At 45.3% G+C, this 18799-nt stretch overlaps 2 protein-coding genes across 2 annotated transcripts in view; one reads left to right on the forward strand and one right to left on the reverse strand.

Moving 5' to 3' along the window:
* The window catches only part of LOC126568277 (armadillo segment polarity protein), a 369973-nt gene that overhangs the window by 321938 nt on the left and 29236 nt on the right, over positions 1 to 18799 (reverse strand). The window lies entirely within an intron of this gene.
* Positions 1 to 18799, forward strand: part of LOC126557460 (pituitary homeobox homolog Ptx1) — a 46766-nt gene that overhangs the window by 23023 nt on the left and 4944 nt on the right. Inside the window, exons 3-4 of the mRNA XM_050213251.1 lie at positions 5983 to 6117; positions 6697 to 6983. Of these exons, the coding sequence (XP_050069208.1) occupies positions 5983 to 6117; positions 6697 to 6983 (422 nt within the window). The remainder of the gene's footprint in view (positions 1 to 5982; positions 6118 to 6696; positions 6984 to 18799) is intronic.

The raw sequence follows: 18799 nt of genomic DNA on the forward strand, positions 1-18799 counted from the left end.
TTCACAGATAAGATTGAAACAGATGAGCCAGATTAGTGTCTGCCGGTTTTTGTTGACTCGGTGTTTTTTTTTTTTAATGTCTCGGCAGTTCTAATTCTTCTCCAATCCATCCTGAGAGGACGAGCCGCGCGCACAGAGGGTAGAAAAGACCGTCTGTTGCCCTTGTTTTTTCGGGGATGGACAAAAATGTTATTGCCGATCGGTGTAATTTGTTTTGCGGGTGCATATTTATTAGGTCATCATTACGGGACCTTATCAAATAATAAGAAAATAATGTTGCCTTGTTGCGAGGGGTCACCATCCCCTTTTTCGGGGGTAATCCGGATAGCGATCGTCCCCCCTCCCCCTCTCCCGCTTCCCGTTAGAACAATGCCGGAAGGGTGCGGGTGCATTACACTTCAGGCTGGGCAGAAAGGAAATTGAAGACATTCACCAGGAGACAGATGACGTGCGGGAGATTGAGCGCAAAACTACATTTAAAAGCAATCATCTAGCCAACATCTCACAGGCAGCAAAACGTGGAAGATGCAATCAGGGAAGGACACCCATATACAATTTAAACAAAACCTTTACACAGGCCGGATGGAGCCTTTACTGTTTGCTCGTTGCACACTCCGAACGCCGGAGATACTAATTAACCAAATTATCACCATACAAACAGACAGCTTGTCAGCGACAAAAAAAACAACAAATCAGGCCAAGATAGTTTCACAGGAATGCTCTTCGGCCGTTATAGGGGAGGTGGCGGTGAAAATGGCACACTGTTTACCAGTGACAGTTCCAATGTCATCGCGCTACATGTAATTACTTGACAATAGCCCTCACTGATTGCATCCCCAAGTAGAGTATGTGTACGGTAGAGACTCTGACTGTTGCGATGCGACACTGCCACTGCCCCAGAATATCTTCGGCGGCGGGGTCTCCACAATCCGGAGCCGAGGACACCGACGAGGTGTGCCGGTGGAAGATGCACACTCTCCGCGAACGAGTGTGTGTGTGTGTTCTCGTTTTGTGTAAAGAGGTGCAATAAATTTTGAGCCAGTCTGCCCCAGTCAAGTGTGCACTTTGCGCTCGGCGCGAAAATAGTGCGACCAACTACTAGCGCTATCATTAATCTTTGTCCCAACTAGGGGCGGCAACCCACGTGATGGGTTTGCTGCCGTCGGGATTTCTCTGTCAATATGGGTGCAGAAATTGCATGTCTCCGCGGCTACAGGGTATACCGTGGAGGTCCAATAAAATGGAGGGGGCCTTGCACATATAGATATATCTGTGTCACCGGATACTGTTGGGGAGCAACTATCCCGAACCGTTTACGGGGTGTACGCGAACTTAAACTCACAACTCAACTATTATATGACGCATAGGCGCACTAGGCAGGTCGCTACACTTGTGTGCGTGTGGCTGTTTTGAAGCGCTGCAAAAGTCCTCACCTTCAATTGCCCGAAGGTTGTCGTCTGGTGTAATAATTGCCTTGCACCAGCGTCCAGAGCGCGTCTGTTACCAAGGGTGGGAGCCCGCCATGGAATGGTTCATATCGGCAGATAAGTAAAGCCATTGCTTGTTGTTTGATTAACTATTTTCCGTTCCCAGAGACATGTGTTGACGGTAGTTTTCAAATTCAGGCCATCAGATCACCCGAGGCGTCCCCCCAGCATGTAATATCGTTTCGGGGGTGGGAGGGGGGGAACTATAGACTACAAGAAACAAAGAAGCAACCAAACGGACAAATTCGAAATATCTACTACAACACTAACTTACACTCGAAGCACTCACAACCAGACACTCGGGAGGGCACTGTTTGTATTTCCTATCCATCGCCATCGATGTCAGCTTACGGTTCAATGCACTGAGCGTATATTGGAGTTTGCTTTGGCCCTCGGCACACAAAAACGCCATCATTGGCATCACATCCGAGCAAAATCTTGATCTCGATCCTGTCGCATTCTGTACGGGTAAGATTTTCTAGGGACGTGAGTAGGGCCGTGCTATTTTTAACCACTTCCAGTACTCGCGCCCCTTCGAAACCAGAGTCGAAAAACGCAACGCAAGTCAGACAGGCATCGGTTAATCCTGGTTAATCCTACTTTTCCTAAGAGGAGCATTAGTGCGCTGTTTCGATTGTCGGCGTCCACAGCATATTACGCGTGTGGCTCATGTGTTGGTACGCCCGAACCGAAAACACATCACATGAAGGATGGGACAGAGTAATCGGCGCACGCGGGGAGCTATTTCCTGAACAATAAATTTGTCTCGAAGTCGGTGTCATGCATGCATCGCATTAACCTTTACCAAAATAATAATAATAATAATAATAAAAATAGCGAACAAAAAAAGCAGTCACAAGTAAGCCCAAAAACCTTGCAGTTGAACGATGACGGGGGCAGTGGGAGAAGACGGATTTTCGAAAAAAAAACCAAACACGAAACCCTAAGCAATATTGACAAATGGTAAGGAAGTTGACGGGTTTTTAGAATATATGCACATATTTCGTGGCAAACTATTAATATACCTACAACAAAGCTTCTGTCTATAATATGGCTTGCATGCGTACACAACACATGCCCTATAAACCGTACAATCGTCATACTGAAATGAGCTCCGGTTGGTAGCTGTCACTGGCTGGCTCGAATCAATTCTGCTCCAACGAGGCCTCTTCCCGCGCGTGTGTGTGGGCTTCAAGTCTTCTTTCAGAATACTCAAGTCTTTTATTTTCGCACGTTGCTTCTGCAACGTGCGATGTCTACTGTCTGTTTCCCCCATTATCCCCCCCTGCTCGGGTTGGGGTAGATAGAACTCCTAAAGGCGGCTCCGGATGCTTGATGCATGCATTGAGGCGTACTCCGGGGTTTCCGGGGGCATATATCTCTTTAGATGGAGCTATCGGGATATCTCACTCTAGCGCACGTGGGTGTGAGCTACTATTGGCGTGCGTGTGCGCGCGCGCGCACTGTCCGAGCATCTTCTGCTTCCGGACGACATCTCTCGCTCTCTATCGCACGACCGTTCACCAGGGCATGGCAGAAGAGCGTTATCCTTGTACCGGTTGGTTCACCAGTGTCCTTTTGTCGGCAGGAGGCTGTCGGATACTTGCGCTGGCCCATACCTGAGCGTATGTACATGTAAAGGTATACTACGGGTGGTTTCCAGCTGCACGTCAGTGTCCCGACTGGTAAGCAGTGATATGTTGGATCTACTCTATTTGTTGTATCAATTGCACATACAAATATTTGCCAAACGTACAGGCGACACACTCGATTAAAGGATTACATTTTGATTGAAATAGCACAATTTTGCTAACCCACATGTGGCGCTCGCCCCGTCACGAGGAGTCAGAACGTCCAAGCTTAATTGTTTGCACAGCATTCAGATAATGCACGGAGGCCACACAGACAGGCATCAGCAAAATTGCTTCGCAGAAGCATTGTTCTCTACCAAACCTTTCGCTGTGATTTAAAACGCCCCGAGCTGTCAGTGAAGAACACCCTTGCCGCTAATAACTTACGCGCGGAAACGGGCACCTTCTGCTGCTCACCGGTGCCCCATAGAGTCCTGAGAGCACGCACGAGCGCAACAAGCGTTCCGAACAAGTGTTAAATGATGGTTAATTTTTCTCCAATTTGTATGCTTGCTTCGAAGAGGGCAATCGAAGATCCCGAACAAACGAACGCAAGTCAAACGCTAAACGGGTGCTGCCAATTGATGCCTGCTCTTGTACATGTGGAAGACCCTTGTACGTACAGCGTGCGGTGTCGTATTACGCCCGGAGTTCAATTTTCCGGAACCGTGCACCGCATCCGTCTCGGGAATGGTTAGCAGTTTCCTTTCAAAAAAGGAATAACGCAAGAGAAAAAATGGTTATAATAAGCCGTCTGACATCGCGCTACAGTTACAGTGGACAGGCGCTGGCTTGTGTTTGGGGTATCCGTTGCGCGCGGCAACCGGCTACCACCGGGTTTTTGAAACTGTAATCCGAACTGCAACTGTGATGCTTCAAGATTTGTTTCCACAAATTTCAATGTCAAGCACTAATCTAGGCGCGAGGCGGACGAATTATGACACCGAGGCACTTGGTTTGGACGTTTTCGAATTGATCAAAATACCACCATCAAGCAGGCTGATGCATGATGCATACCAGTCGGACGAGCGAGGGTTAATGTGAAGTAATAAAAGCGGACGGCATTTGAGGAAACTGATTTATTTTCCTTTGAACACATATTAATTGGGAAATTAAGCGTCAGAACGAGCACGAGTTGAGATACACCGTGCCCGAGGGGAACCAATAACGTTCCAACAACTCCTGGACTATGCTCAAGATCAAGTGAACTCTGTTGTACTTTTGCGACACCGCCTAAGTTGAGGTGGACTACGTAGAGATGTACATTATTTGAAACATTTCAAAATATTTGTTTCAATCATGGTAGAACATCCAGTTCATCCTGAGTTATGTCCAGAAATTACCGGACTCCAATAAATATGTCCACATTAACCTGCAACATGCTCTAATTCATACTGAAAGATGTCTAGAAAGCGAATTTCATTCTGAACTTTAGTAGAGATAGACTTAAACTCTATCAAATGCCTTCCATCGAGTAGTTTTACGAAAAGCAGTTCAAAAGCATACTCTTCATATTTTTTTCATTCTTAGCTCGCTCCAAAAACCCTCCAAAAACCAGCTTTGCGTCACAGTCGAGTTTGACAGATGGTACTGGCGGATGGTATCAATTTGTCATTATACGATATCATTAATTAAAATCGAATAGTCGTGTCACACGTACAAAAACTGCTATAGAAAACCCCAAATAAACAAAGTACAAAACGATGAGCAATAAAATCAAACAATCCAACCAAAAAAACCCTTATAAACACACCACTTTGCTCTAGCCTTCTGTTGACCATTCTTAGAGACTGCAGTTTTCACTATCAATTCTTTGTACGGTTTTTAGTTGCATACATACACACACCATGGCTCCGCAATCAATCACGTCTGCCATCAGTGAGGGGTCATAAATAGGTGTTAACAAAAACCAACTGGTTTCGCCCAAACCATATGCACCAGATACACCACCGATGTCACTGCACACTGCAAAGCACATAACTTATGTTTCCCTGCCCACCATCCTTCCGGACGCCTGCACCATCGACGAAGCTGCGAAGGGATGCGGCCGAACTATCTATAAATTATTTTGATATTTTAACACCCCTTTTTTCCCCCTCTGCTGGTTTGCCTCCCGTTACTGCAATGACACCACCGTCCCATATTGGGTTGACTGTGTATGCAACTACTTTTTTTTTTTGGTTGCTTTTTCCCAATATTTCCCACTTTCTTCTCCATAGCACAAACGCCGAAACCAATTTGCTGTCTTTAGCCTTTGCTGCGTTTGCTATCGAGTGTGTGTGTGTGTGTGTGTGTGTGTGTTTGCGTTTTTCCTGTGGCAGGAACATCATGGAACGTCAGAATGGTGCAGGATGTGTTTCGGATGATTATCTCTTCCCTGGTATGGCTGGTCGACTCCTACAACACCTATACTGAATGCGCATTTTTCCATGTTTTTCATCGTGTGGTTTACGTCTCTTCCCACGCCTTCCAGTCCACTGCACATTGCACAAGATCTGCGGTTGATGTGGTTAATTGTTTTTATCTATTTTTTATTGCTTTCCTTCGATTGGTTTCAATCGGTAGCAAGCGAACGGATATTGCCGATTGAGCGGCGAAACCACGTGATGAAATTTAAAAAGGATCAATTTCGCTGGCTACTCTAATGGGCCATACCGACCGCGCAATTAATATGGGTAAAAAAAGATGCACTCGACAGTACTTTTTTTTTGCAAAAGGGAGTGCGAGAAGCGTGAAACACCCGGATGCACTAGGATTATATTTCGTGGCGTAAATTAAGCTAAACAACACTTTACAGCATCTTTAGCAGAATCATATTTTCGACAGCGCTTTTATATCTTTCTCTTTTCTATTCCCTTTTGCAGTTTGGGCAGAAACTGGAGATTTTCGGGAAAACAGTCACACCGGAATGACGTCCGTTAGCAGTATTGACCACGCACAGATGGGCTTTCCAGCGTCTTCACCTCGCAATAGAAGCTCTCGGGATCGAAAAAATGATGGTAGGTAGTGGACGATTATATAGGCCATTTATGCACGGAAGGTATAGCTTCTTGAGGTAGCGGAGAGGATTAAAGAGAGAGCTTTATGAGAGAGAGAGCATGGGTTCAACTCTCGAAACGATCTTGCTTGTTTGTTGATGAAAGTGAACGCAGAATCTTTATCCCTGGTATAAAATGGTAACAGAGGGGATCTCTTTGTGTTGTTTGAAGCCTGTTGTTAATAGAAAGTAGTTTTACTCCCTCTTTATTAGAAGATATATCTGCGAGAGTTTGGTTTTCAGAAAAAAAATCGTTTAAATAATACTTTCAAATACCGATGTAACGGATATACATTCCACACCTGTTTTACAACTTTTTAAATAACGCCAGCTCAACTAGTACTATGTTGCAATGAACCCTTCTCTTCGCTGTACCGTCCATTGTGGCTGATGTACGACAGATAATCTTTCCACACACTGTTTTGCCCCCGACCCAAATCTCATCCGCAAGCTGCATAAGTTTGCTGGCGTAAAAGTTTAAATTGATTTCCCACTTCACGCCGGTGGATCGCATCCACTCGCGCTCGCCATTTCCTTACAGTATCCCGATGTATCAACGAAGCGTCGGTAAAGACGGAAAATCTGAGTAGCGGAATGTCGCACGAGGACGGTACCGGTACGGTCGCGCCCGGTACCACGATCCAGCAGGACGGTACCGACGGTACCAAGAACGATAAGAAAAACAAACGCCAGCGACGCCAGCGGACACACTTCACCTCACAGCAGCTGCACGAGCTCGAGCAGACGTTCAGCCGCAACCGCTACCCGGACATGTCCACCCGGGAAGAGATCGCGATGTGGACCAACCTGACCGAGGCACGCGTCCGGGTAAGTAAGCTACACCTATTCAGTGGGAGCAGTGGCAGGCCAGTGACTGCAAAAACACCTTGCCATTTGAGGGCTGGCACGTCTAACCGAGTGAATCTCGGAACGCTCTCTCGACCTGCTTCGCCTACAAAGCATTCGTCTTCATTTTATTGGAATTTTAGGATATAGTTGTGTGCCTGCGTGTGTATGGGAAGTTGTTCCGAAAACATATGCTCTCCCTAGGTTATTCTTTTCCCGCTTTTGCTACGAGGAAAAACGACGGAATCCGATTGTACACACGGAAGGAAACAATCGCAAAACAAAAGCAATAACTAAACTACTAAGAGACCCCGAGAAGGGGTGGGCGGGAGAAAAGTTTCATATCATTTTTTCGTCTGCCAATCGAGTTTGTAAATATTGGTTGCTTGCCTGTTTACTCACCCTTCAAGATGGGCTGTTTTGGACAGCCACTGTACACAAAGGGGTTAGGAGCGCCTTTTTATTCGGATCGAATCCGTTTTCCTTCTGTGGCAATAATGTGACAAACGTTTTGTTTAATAGTTTTATTATTATTACCATAATGAAACCTACCCCTTTTCTTCCGCAACCTTCCGATTACCCCTTTTGCTGAAACCCGGCCAAGCAAAGTCAATCTGCATTCGCTAGTTCGCGTCACATTGCGCTCGGCGAAGCTATCCCGCTGGCACAGGCAATGCAATAGCATTCTGCGAGGGGGTTTTCTTTCTAAATGTTCAACCCAACATCCCCGGGCTGTAAAATAGCAATAAGAGCGTACACAGCACAACACCCCTGACAGCACTGCGAGGGCCGAGCAATAAAACTGTAATTTTATGCGACACCACTTCGCGACTTTTCCAATAGTTTATTGTCCCTTTTTGGCGAACGCGCGCGCGCGCGCACCGGAAAACTTTCGTTGCGATACAACGAAGGGTGCCCAAAATCGATGCTGAGTTGCATCCCTATCTTATCCCATTAGCCCAGCAGGAGGTGGACGCAGTGGAGGTGAGAGAAAAGTGACGGGGGATATCACCGATAATCTCGATGTCAGGAGGCTGAATGTCGTCCTCTATTTCATTTCCCCCTATTGTTTGTGTGAGTGTGATTTTCGTTTTTTCGGTGTCTTATTTGAAGAAGAAAAAACACTACCACACACACACACACACACACACACACACACACACACACACACACACACACACACCAAGAGAGACAGGAACAGGTCAGAAAAGCCGTAAGGCTACAGGGACTTTATTTGCTTGCCATTTTACAAGAAGTGTTCCCCTGTTTTCTTGGGCAATAGGCTACAACCGAAACCGAATCAGGTTCCCCGGCCAGAGTATGCAGATCGGGAACCGTTTTTCTCCGCGTGTAGTGTGTGTGTGTGTGTGTCCTGCCAAATCCATTTCTGACACTGATAGTGGCTAGAAGCGGAGGAAAGCGTTGACAAACCCATCCCCGACATTGAGTTGTAATTTAATCGACAAACTTATGGTTTTTAATGATTTTCTACCCACTAGCACCTCCTGCTGGGTGGGTTCGGAACAGGGGTTTTTCATTCATTGATGGCTAAAAAAAAAAAGGAAAATCACATCAGATTTTCCCCGTTGCCCGTTGGGATCGGGATGTACGACAGGTTTTATTTGAATTTTCTTTTATTATGATTAAAAGAAGGACATTTGTTTTTCTTTTTTTTTTGGGAAATACATTTCAAATGATGTAAAATGAGAGACGTTTAAATGGAAATGATGGTGGCGGAAAATACTCTGACACCTCGCACGGAGGTGGTGCTATGAGCTGGATCAGCCTAATCGACTATTAAAATACAATTGTCCGTTCTGCACGGCACGGCACTAACGGTAGGGAATGAACGAAGCGCAAAGAAGGTTTATAAATAAGAATAGAAGAAACAAAACAGGCGAGAAAAGTGCAATTCTACCATCCCTTCCTCCCCTCAGCATCTTTCCCAGTGCGAGAGAAAATGGACCAGCAGCAAGCAGCTTGAACGTAATAAATGAATTAATTATCTTGCCGCGACCAAAAACGGTTTTGCTTTGGTCGGGTCTGACAATAAATAAATCATTTCACTCCCGCGCACTTTGATTATCATGCTGCTCTGACTTCAAAATGTTCCTTTTGTGTGTGTGTTTGGTGTGCTATCATTTGCTGGTAAGCTGCCCACCGCACCCGGTGGGACAGAGCAGACGACAAAATGGCAGCCATAACTGGCTGTCAAAGGTATAAGACTCGATGCTTCGGTACCTCCAAAAACTTCTGGTGCTCACCCGTGGGGAGATGGTTTGGGCTTGAGCAGCGAGGACTCGACGCCATCTTACGGTGGACGGCAGCTTTCTTTGATCGCTGAAGACACTTACTTACAGTCGGTGCGGCCATTTGTTCGGCTACCTTGAACCCGACGAAACTCCGGAGCATATCGATCCCGCTTTGCTTCATAATGGGAGGAAAAAGGGTAGGTTGCAGGAGGGATGAGGGGGGGGGGGGGGCGGAACAAGCCCGTAGCGGGATGCTGGCGAAGGGTACGTGAAACTCGGGGCAGCCATTATTCATCCAATGTTCCGCATGATATATATGCGGCGGTGCGATATTTATGGCAGTTTATTTAATGTATCTTTTTCGGGGTTGGAATGGAGGGGGGGGGGGGGGGGGGGAGTAGTAGTACGCTAGGATTTTGCCTTATCGCGCGCTCTTACTCTCGCCTTGCGTTGCGGCAAGGAAACCCCTGCAAAACCGGACATCTTTAAGAAGCTGGACCGAGGTTTGCTGCACAGGACCGGCCCTTTAAGTGCGTGTCCAGGCTGTCCAGGGATTGGAATGTGCAAACACACACACACGCCGGCAAAGGAAAGCTCTTTCTGGAGGAAGCGTTTTTAGCGAATGGCATTCGGCAATGGGTTTTAATTACTTTGCCACAGACTGCACCTGTATCGGATGAATTATGGGGTACTGGTTGTTGTTCCGGCCATTTTGCCACTTCGATTTCGGAAAACTGCTCCGTTTGCCTTGGCCTCGTCTTCGGCGGCGAGCTTTGCAATCCTTTACAGGACGAGCAAAACAATGCTGCTGTCTGTCGCAGACCTGTAAGCCTGTGTGTGGGAAGACACGGGGCACGATAAGTTAATTGCACTAGTTTCTTTAAGATTCCTCGATAAATCTTCAAAATGGGGAGGTGAAAAAAACAGACACCCGAAACGCAACCACAGCAATGTTACCGAAGCAAATAGCGTACGTACGTTATGCAATGGGAATGATTTATTGCGTTTGAAAACATACAGCTGAGTCACTTGGTGGACAAAGGGAAAAGGAGGCTGAAGTGAGTCGAGTGCTCAGGAATGTGTATAGATTTGAATTTCCAATGCACACACACACACGCACGACAGTTACGTGCCAGTTATGTTCTAATGACGATTAAAATAACTGCTCCTAGTTAGCCAAATTAGCAACACACCGTCCGAAAATAAAATCTCATTATGCTGCGAGAAATTATGCATCTTGGCAGTTTGTCACCGCTCAAGTGAAGTGAAATGTAAACCCTATAAACCTTGAATAATTTATCTTTTGAAACCTTAATGCGCCTAAAGTTATGCATTTTGTTTTTTCCTTTGAAATACTAAGAGTACACTTAAGATTGACAGCGACACTAGTTATTGCATACTACTAGGCGTTGGAAAAACCAGGATAACGCTCGGGGAAAATAAAAGAACTTTACCATTTGGAGAGAGCATTTTCAGTCGACATCCTCACAAAAATTGGAGAGAGAGATTTTACTTGGAGGATTCGTATATTTTCTACTGCGAATAGGGTTGAAGTTAAATCCGGATCAAGTTCAAAACTAGTGAGTGATCAGGGTTGTAGAGGTAAAATTAGGTCCAACGTCTGCAAAAATCAGAAAATGTTCTCTCATCGCGAACTTGAGCAGTTGAGAATGGAGACAGCCAATAAAACACAAGCTTGAAAAAAGTGCATCAGTTTAGTCGCCAAATGTCAAAATCCTGTTAGCCTCCACATATTCCAAATCATTTCACACTTCAACCGTAAAATTTGATCGCCTCTCGCAGTGGGTGAAGTAGCATCCTACCCAACCCAGCGTACTAATTGCATCAAAATGATTGATTATGACACGAGCCGTCCGCTCATTTGACAGGTAATTTCATGGGACGTTATTAGAAGAGTTTTCCGTACTGGTTTTGTTTTGTTTGGACAGATTTTGAAGATCCGCGTTGCGGGTGGAATATTCCTCGACAAAAACAAAGACAAGTTTGATTTTTTGTCAATCCACTAACACTTTGGAATACATTTTAATATGGCGAGCATTTATGTTGTGACAGCTTTATTCTATTCTAATCGAAACTACTCGAACAATACTTGCTCTGCGCCGTTCCCAAAGGTAAGCCCGCCATTGTGAATCATTTGTAACAGCGTCTTACTAGCTTTGGTAAACTACTTACCTTCTTCCTATCCCACTCCCATTACTCAACTCTCTTCAACCCCATGCCATGCCATCTGATGCATCGTACGGACCTACACAACGGCATGGGGGCATCTCAATGTAGCAATTTTTGCACTCTATTCGCCACTACTTATCGTGGAAAGTTTGCTCCGAATCAAAACCGGGCAACAGATAAATAAACATAACATTAAGCTAAAATATACCTAACCCGCTCAGTCCTTCCGAGCGGTTTAACGCGGGGTAATCCTCACATGATTAAGACAATAAATCTACGAGGATTACCACTGCGAGAAGGTCTGGGATGCGGTGGGTAGGTACCCACCATTCAAATGTATATGTGTGTGTATATATGCAGTTTTGCAGGAATGGTGGAATCTCTCCAAAAGACGAGCCTTCGCTTCGTGTTTTGATTTTGTATGCTGTTTCTTATTTTTAGCGAGAGACATGAGTTTTCTGGCCTTTTTTTTGTGTTGGCGGAAGCCAACCAATTTCTAAACATTGTCTCTCGTTTTGCCGTCGGCGCAAGGACGCACCTAGTTTTGTTGTTGACTGTATTTTTCCCAACCGAGCTCTCCAATGTTTTGTCCTGTGGACTGTGCGTAACGGTAGGGCACGTAGCGTAAACAGCAGTAAACAACCAACCGCAACCAACCTCCGGCGGTAGATTAAAGGATCCGCACAATATAGGTGTGAGTTTTAATTTCGTTTGACCAATTTTTGCATTGCCAAAAAACCGAAAATCGTTTGCCGAAGGGATTATTGTGCATCGCATGATTATGGTTGTAGAATTTTTGGTTGCCTTTTTTTGTGTGTTATTTGTTTGCCAAACAAGAGTGTTGCTGTGGATAAACAAGTAATTTGTGAGAGGTGCTAGAGCATCCAGATAAATTGGATGCACCGCGGAAGAGTGGCCATCTTGTTTTTGACTTGTCTAGAAAATTGTGAAGAGTCATCAGACATTGAGGTTTTAAGAGTATAGCAATAAAAACGTTGCAATAAAATGAGGTAAAATCCAGGACTCTACCATGAGCATCTAAATTCAAAAATTGAACTGCGAAATTTACGCTAAAAATTGTCATAAATATTAAATCGTTACCGTTGCTGAGCCACATTTGTGTGGCTCACCCACCCAATAGTTCTTAAGGATACCCGATATCCAAATACGAAAAACGAAACTAGAGAGAGAGACAGTTCAATCACACCTAGAAATCGCCTGCAAATCCTGCAAACACATCAAACTTTTTCCCCGGCAGCCCCGGCCTGGTGTGAACATGTGTGCGAACCCTGTCTTGCGGAGCAATGTCTTGCCAACAAAACACAGGAGACACAGAAGACATAGTGCATCGACGACGTGGTCCTGAGCCTCGGGAAACCCCGTCGGATTCGATTCGCGCGGTAGTGTACGACCGGGAACGGCCATCATTAATCTTGGTTCGATGTTCCAACAATCATCGTTAAATGACCGCCCCCACGGCAACCGTGCCTCCGTGGAAGTGCTCCCGGAAGTGCTCCCAAAAGGTAGGAGATTTTTCGCTGCACACGAAGGTGTTCTAAAACTGTTTGACCGGTGGTGCAAAAACCCCCGATTGAAGTAACAAACAGAACAGCAACAAATACGCATTCACCGAATGCGATTCTAGCACACGCCCGGATCCGGGACAGTTATCGAACAGTGAACAGTAGAAAGTACCCTACCCGTTCGGGATCAAACACACATCCTTCTCGTATACTTTCTCGTTCGATGCAAAGCTGTGCAGGAGACAGGACACGGTGTATGTAGGTGACGGAAATGGTTGTGTTGCCGGTGTTGTAGTTCTGCAGCGTTTGGTAGCATCATCAAGCGCAATATTTAATTTACCGTACATTGTTTTTATGGCTTTCTGCTCAGTGCTGGTTCTGCTACACGTCCGGTCGGATGGTGATATTGACGGTGGTTAACAATTTCACAGTGGTACACCACTGCAAATCTGTGTTTGAAAAGTTTTAGTTTGCCAGGCGATCCAGGCGACCCCCCGAGCGAACCGTGTGAGATCGGTTTCTTCCGACTTCCGATACACATGAGGCAAAGATGTGGTTAAAAACTTGTTGATAAGCTAGACCGGATAGTTTATTGTTCATGGTTATTTCGTTAGTGGATTGTTATTTTGTTTTTACTCGGCGATTTTCGTTTTTCACACACTCGCAAAGCCCTGTCCGGTTGGTTTGGAAGCTTCTTTCTTGGTGTACCGTCCGGGCTTTGAGTGTTTGTACCGCAATAGAAGAAAGTGAAATAAAACCATTACGGGGATGTATCAATCATGTTTACGATACAGTGTCGGAAGACGAATGGCACTTTATTAAGCTGTAAAGTCCTTTTGACGGCACGTTAAAGCATCTTCAATTTTGCTTAGAAGAAAACAGGAAAAGCCAAATGGTTTAAAACACTTAAATTTATTTTATGTGAACGGTCGGAACCTATAACAGGCAGTCATTTTATCCAAAAGTGTTCAATATCCATTTTTTTATACTCGCTTGATTGTTCATTCCAAGAAAAAAGTGATAGATTTTTATTATCACTTAATTGATGTTTAATTGAAAGTAAAGTATTCATCAAACATCTATCGATCATTGTGATCAACCAGTAATTAACTTATGGCTCGTTTATACCACAACTAGCACAATAAGCAATTCATCAAAATGGTTCGAATTTTTCAACATTATTTTGACAGCAGAATCGTCCTTTTCTTTTTTGCGCTAGAACGGCCATTTTGATTATTGAAAAAGTAATAAAAACAGACATTGAACGTACCCGCAAATCAGCTCACATTGTTGGCAGGAGTTAAGAATTACGTGACAAATTAGTTTGACACAAAACATGACATTTAATTTAGCTAGACTTAAGACCTCACCCAAAACGGACTGACTATCTAGCTACGTGGTATCGATAAGTCTAGTAAGCCGCTAGATGACCTTGGAGATGGAGAGTCCTTGGAGATGGAGAGTCCTTGGAGTTTGGATCGGAATCGACATCCGATGCAGCCGTGTGAAAGTAACTTGCCACGGCGTACCTTATAACCTTACTTTATTACAGAGATCTTCCAGAAATAGCTAGACAAGGGGCTAGAAATTCTTTAACGAGTCAAGTTGCTTCCTTTTTTGATGGATCCGTTTGGTGTTCTATACTGCTAGGCTTCAATTTTTGTCAAATTCGTCATTGTTCAAATTCGTCAAACATCACTATTCGAGGACCTTCTCCCAGACCTTGAATAAATCTCTAGAGCTTCCCACAGTGGTTCGTTTGGATCTAAAATGTTAATTTACAGCGATAGATGACGGATTTCAATTAATACATAGCTAAATACATACCAAAAACTAGACCTAGAGTTTCAGTTAAAGATCCCTTTTTTATAGACAGTGTCTAGTTTGAGAGAAGCCTCACTTGCGTTGCTTTTAACGAAATTCGACTTTCCCCGACGCCAAAATCACTCTTCCAGCACTGGTGTAAACGTACATAATTCCTCATTCGCTCTATCCTGACAGCACGCAAACCCCTCCCCCCAAACGCGCGCATAAGCTTCAGGTGTTTGATCTACCAAACTTTGAGGGCTCATTCGGGGTATTTTGCAAATGTGAAAACAAAATGTGAAAATCCACCATCCACCATACATTTGCCGCACAGGGTAGCGACGAGGAATCGGCATCGGGCACATGTCAAAAACCTCAAATCGTACACACATTTAATGAAATTTCATTTGCGTTTAATCCCCCCCCCCCCCCCCTCCTCCCATGTGGGTCTGTGGGTAGGGATCTCGTGTTTCAATATAAATCAACCGGTGCGTTTTGTCGCCTGTTCCGCCGGCGCACCAACACTGACAGTTGCTTGTCACTGTTAGTCCGATTGGCTCGCAAAATCCGAAATTATGTTTGCATGCATGGCCAAAAAAGCCTCCAAAATTTCCTCTTTTTTGTTCGCTTGACCCTGACTAGCCTCTGGACGGATCCGGTGCCGTGGCGAGATGTTTCCTGGGTCCCCGGTTGCTTTTATTTTTACATCTGTGGATGGCGGCTTCGGTGATTCTTTAATTTTTGCTCACACGATTTTATTAGTGTTTACGCGCGCTGATAGCATATCAAATATGGGGCGGTATTTTTGATGATAACGAGCCGATAATGTTACGTGGACGCTGGTCGTGCGTGTGCTTCCTGTGCGCGTTCGGGGCTGGGAACCGGAGATGGATCCGATTTCAATCGCGCGTCTAGGGTAACCGTACTGGTGTGGTTTCTGTTTGTCCTCGCTTCATCATTTATTTTGTAACTATCGTGACAAAGTTCACGATATGTGTAGTGACGTGTTGGCTTACCTCTCTCGCTCTCTTCCCCTCTTCATCCGAAAAAACCCTTCTGCTGGGGGTAAGTTCTCGCAAAAGAAACGAATTTATGAGGGTCAAACTTTGACAGAAGACGTCTGGAAGGCACCAAACAAAAAATTGAAAAGAACTTGACTTGGGCATAAAAAAAAGAAACTAGCATTAAACACACACTCGACAGTAGCTCCAGTAGCCGACGCGAAGTTGTGTACGCAACGCGATTGAAACAGATAATTACCTATTTGCCTTCTCGCCCGTCTCGAAAACGCACGGTAGCGCAGAGATGTTCCGGGCGCGCTCATGTTTGTCACCACCGGGCACAGAGAGACTTGGAGAGTTCATGCCGTTATCTCTGGGTGTTATCATAACCCATGATGTCTATAGCTGCCGCCACCCCGCCCCCAAACGCCCAACAATCCCGGGCCTCTTCCATCGCCCGACCACGCCACAGCTGGAAGACCGGGAAGACACCGAAACCATCAGTACCGGTCGGTGGAAACATGATGATAAAAATTTGTATCCGTTATCAATTCGGTAGCCCGTCGGCAAGTCGGCGCGCTGAATTGTTTACCGGAGCTCCGCGTGGCTTTGGTTTGTGACGCTGGAGGCCGAATTTTTTTCTCTTCTTCTACTCCTTCTTCCATTTCTTCTGTTTGTTTGTTTGTTTGCTTGCTTGCTTGCTTGCTTTTTTCTCCTTCTTCTTTTATTTATTCACGCGGTCTCAATAGGGGTAGCTTTCAGGGATTCAATCGGGATCTAATCTACCAGCGCCAACGTATCAGCTGTCCAGTGATATATCTTTCTGCAGGGAAAAGGCCAGATTTTTATGAGCAGTGCCAGCAGACCAAAAAAAAACGCGGTCGCACTCCTACTAATTGTGAATTGAAATTGTTTCTACTGTGTGGCATGCACTTGGTTCCCAGCGGATGCGGGGCGCGCGCACAAAGAATACTTTCAAATATTTATATCCGCACTTAAGAGTCAGACAAACACATTTATCCGATGATCCACCACTCTGCGGCGCTGCCAAGTGCGGCATTAACTGGCGGGAAGGGGGGGGGGGGGAATAATGAGGTTACGCCGGGGGCCGTCTATCTTGTCCGCCATGATTGTTTATCATTTTCAAGCCGCGGAGTCGTGAAAATGTTGCCTACTTGATGTTGCTGTCCCCGCAAACAGAAGAAACCAATAAAATTCGCTTCAAGTACGTGTGTGTGTCCGTCTTTCTTGCCACGAACATACGACATGTGTTCTGTAGTCAAAGACAGTTGTTCTAACCAAGCCGCGGCTTAATTGGCTCCACTGCATTGCACCCCGGGGGAAAATGCTTCACGTTTGCATCACTATCACCCCCATATACATACAGCCGGAGGCAGGCAACCTAGCAACAGACTCATCATCTTCCGTCAAGCACATGTTACTGTCACGTCAGCAACAATCACCAACTGGAGCAGCGAAATAAAATTTGAAAGGAAATCGAAGCAAACCCCGTTTCTTTCTAGTGAACAATTTTATTTGCTTTACATTGGGCTAATGCTGGGCGGGTCCACTTCACGAAAAAAATACCTTCAGTGAAGCGGGTTGCAAAGTTCAAGTGCATCGGTAAACGGCTGCAATCGGAGTGGTGAAGGTGGGGAGGAGAAGGTCCACTTTATACGTGAAGAAGCGTCAGAGCAATTGTCACGTCTGCTCGCTACAATGTCAATGTGCGGGGCGGGGTAGCCGATAACAGAGCTCTGTTTGCAATGTTTTAGGCATGTTTTGCGACATTGCCGACGATGTTTGCTGCTTTCTTTCGTCATCGAGAGGATGCATCATCAGTTAATATCGGATTTAAAAGAATAATTCAATCGGCACGAGAATGCGAATCTGGGGCCAACACTCCCGTCTAAGCATCGTCCTGTTAAACTCTCAAACTCAACTCTAATAGAGGTTTCAGCAGTTTTGGCTAGAGACCTTGTTTGGGAGAGAAGTGTGTAAGAGCACTAGAACTAAAAACTGTTGGAAACATTGACAGCTTCATGCTTTGATTGGAGTAGTTTCCTCGAGCTGTAGTTCAGCCGCCATCTTTTTGGACCAAAGGTCCAAAGCTGACATTGAACATAACTTCAAAGATACAATTGACATTTGACTCCTGCGAAATTGGTTGAGTTTGGTCTAAGAGTTGGTTCAAATTCTTCGACCTTTTGTCTTTTTAAGTTCCAAACTATTGAAAATTGCGAAATCTCGAAGCTCGAGTTAGGATTTTAAGGGTCAATGTATACAAACACTTGGGCGGCGTGTTTTAAAACGACAACTTCAACGAATTTGACTGTCATTCGAATATTGGGAGCATCAAAACAATAACATGGTGTTCCTAACTCCACATAAACTGAGCACATAGTGCCGAAGGACTCAAGGTCTTTCTATAAACCGAACTAACCCATCAACCAGCTTTCAACGAGCAGCTTGCTCCCAAAGTTCTCGCGCGAAAATAAACTCAAACCGTTACAGCAAAAACCTGAAAACCCAAATATGTTTTTAAACAATCATCCATATTCCGTTCATCCTTACTGGCACAAAAACCGGCGATGAACCGGAGCCCACCCAAAAGCTTCCAGTGGCTTGAGACAGAGAGAAAAGAAAAAAATGTATTCCCGGCTTCCAAAATGAAGACATTAGCGATGGTTCATTCTATTCGCGTTAAACGAAAGCTGCGTCGAATTTGGCACGCGCTAACCCGGGGTAACGCTACAAGCCCGAACGAATTTCAATTGTCACCGGCCGACGGTGAACGGTGCGCGCGCGCGCGCCACCGCCGGATTTTACGTTCCCACCATGCACGGGCGTTACGGGCGCGTTAGCCGCTTTCCAACCGTTTCTACGGCTCATTATACGCCTCATCAACGGTAACAATTTCTTCTTGTTGTTTGGGTGGGAGGGGTTGGTTGGTTGGAGGGAAAATTGCCGGAGCACTCCGACGGTATATAAATAAAAGTGCACGAGGCGATGTTCGTTTTTCCCAT

The sequence above is a fragment of the Anopheles maculipalpis genome, chromosome X (genome assembly GCF_943734695.1).
Source record: "Anopheles maculipalpis chromosome X, idAnoMacuDA_375_x, whole genome shotgun sequence".
In the NCBI taxonomy this organism is placed as follows: Eukaryota; Metazoa; Arthropoda; class Insecta; order Diptera; family Culicidae; genus Anopheles; species Anopheles maculipalpis.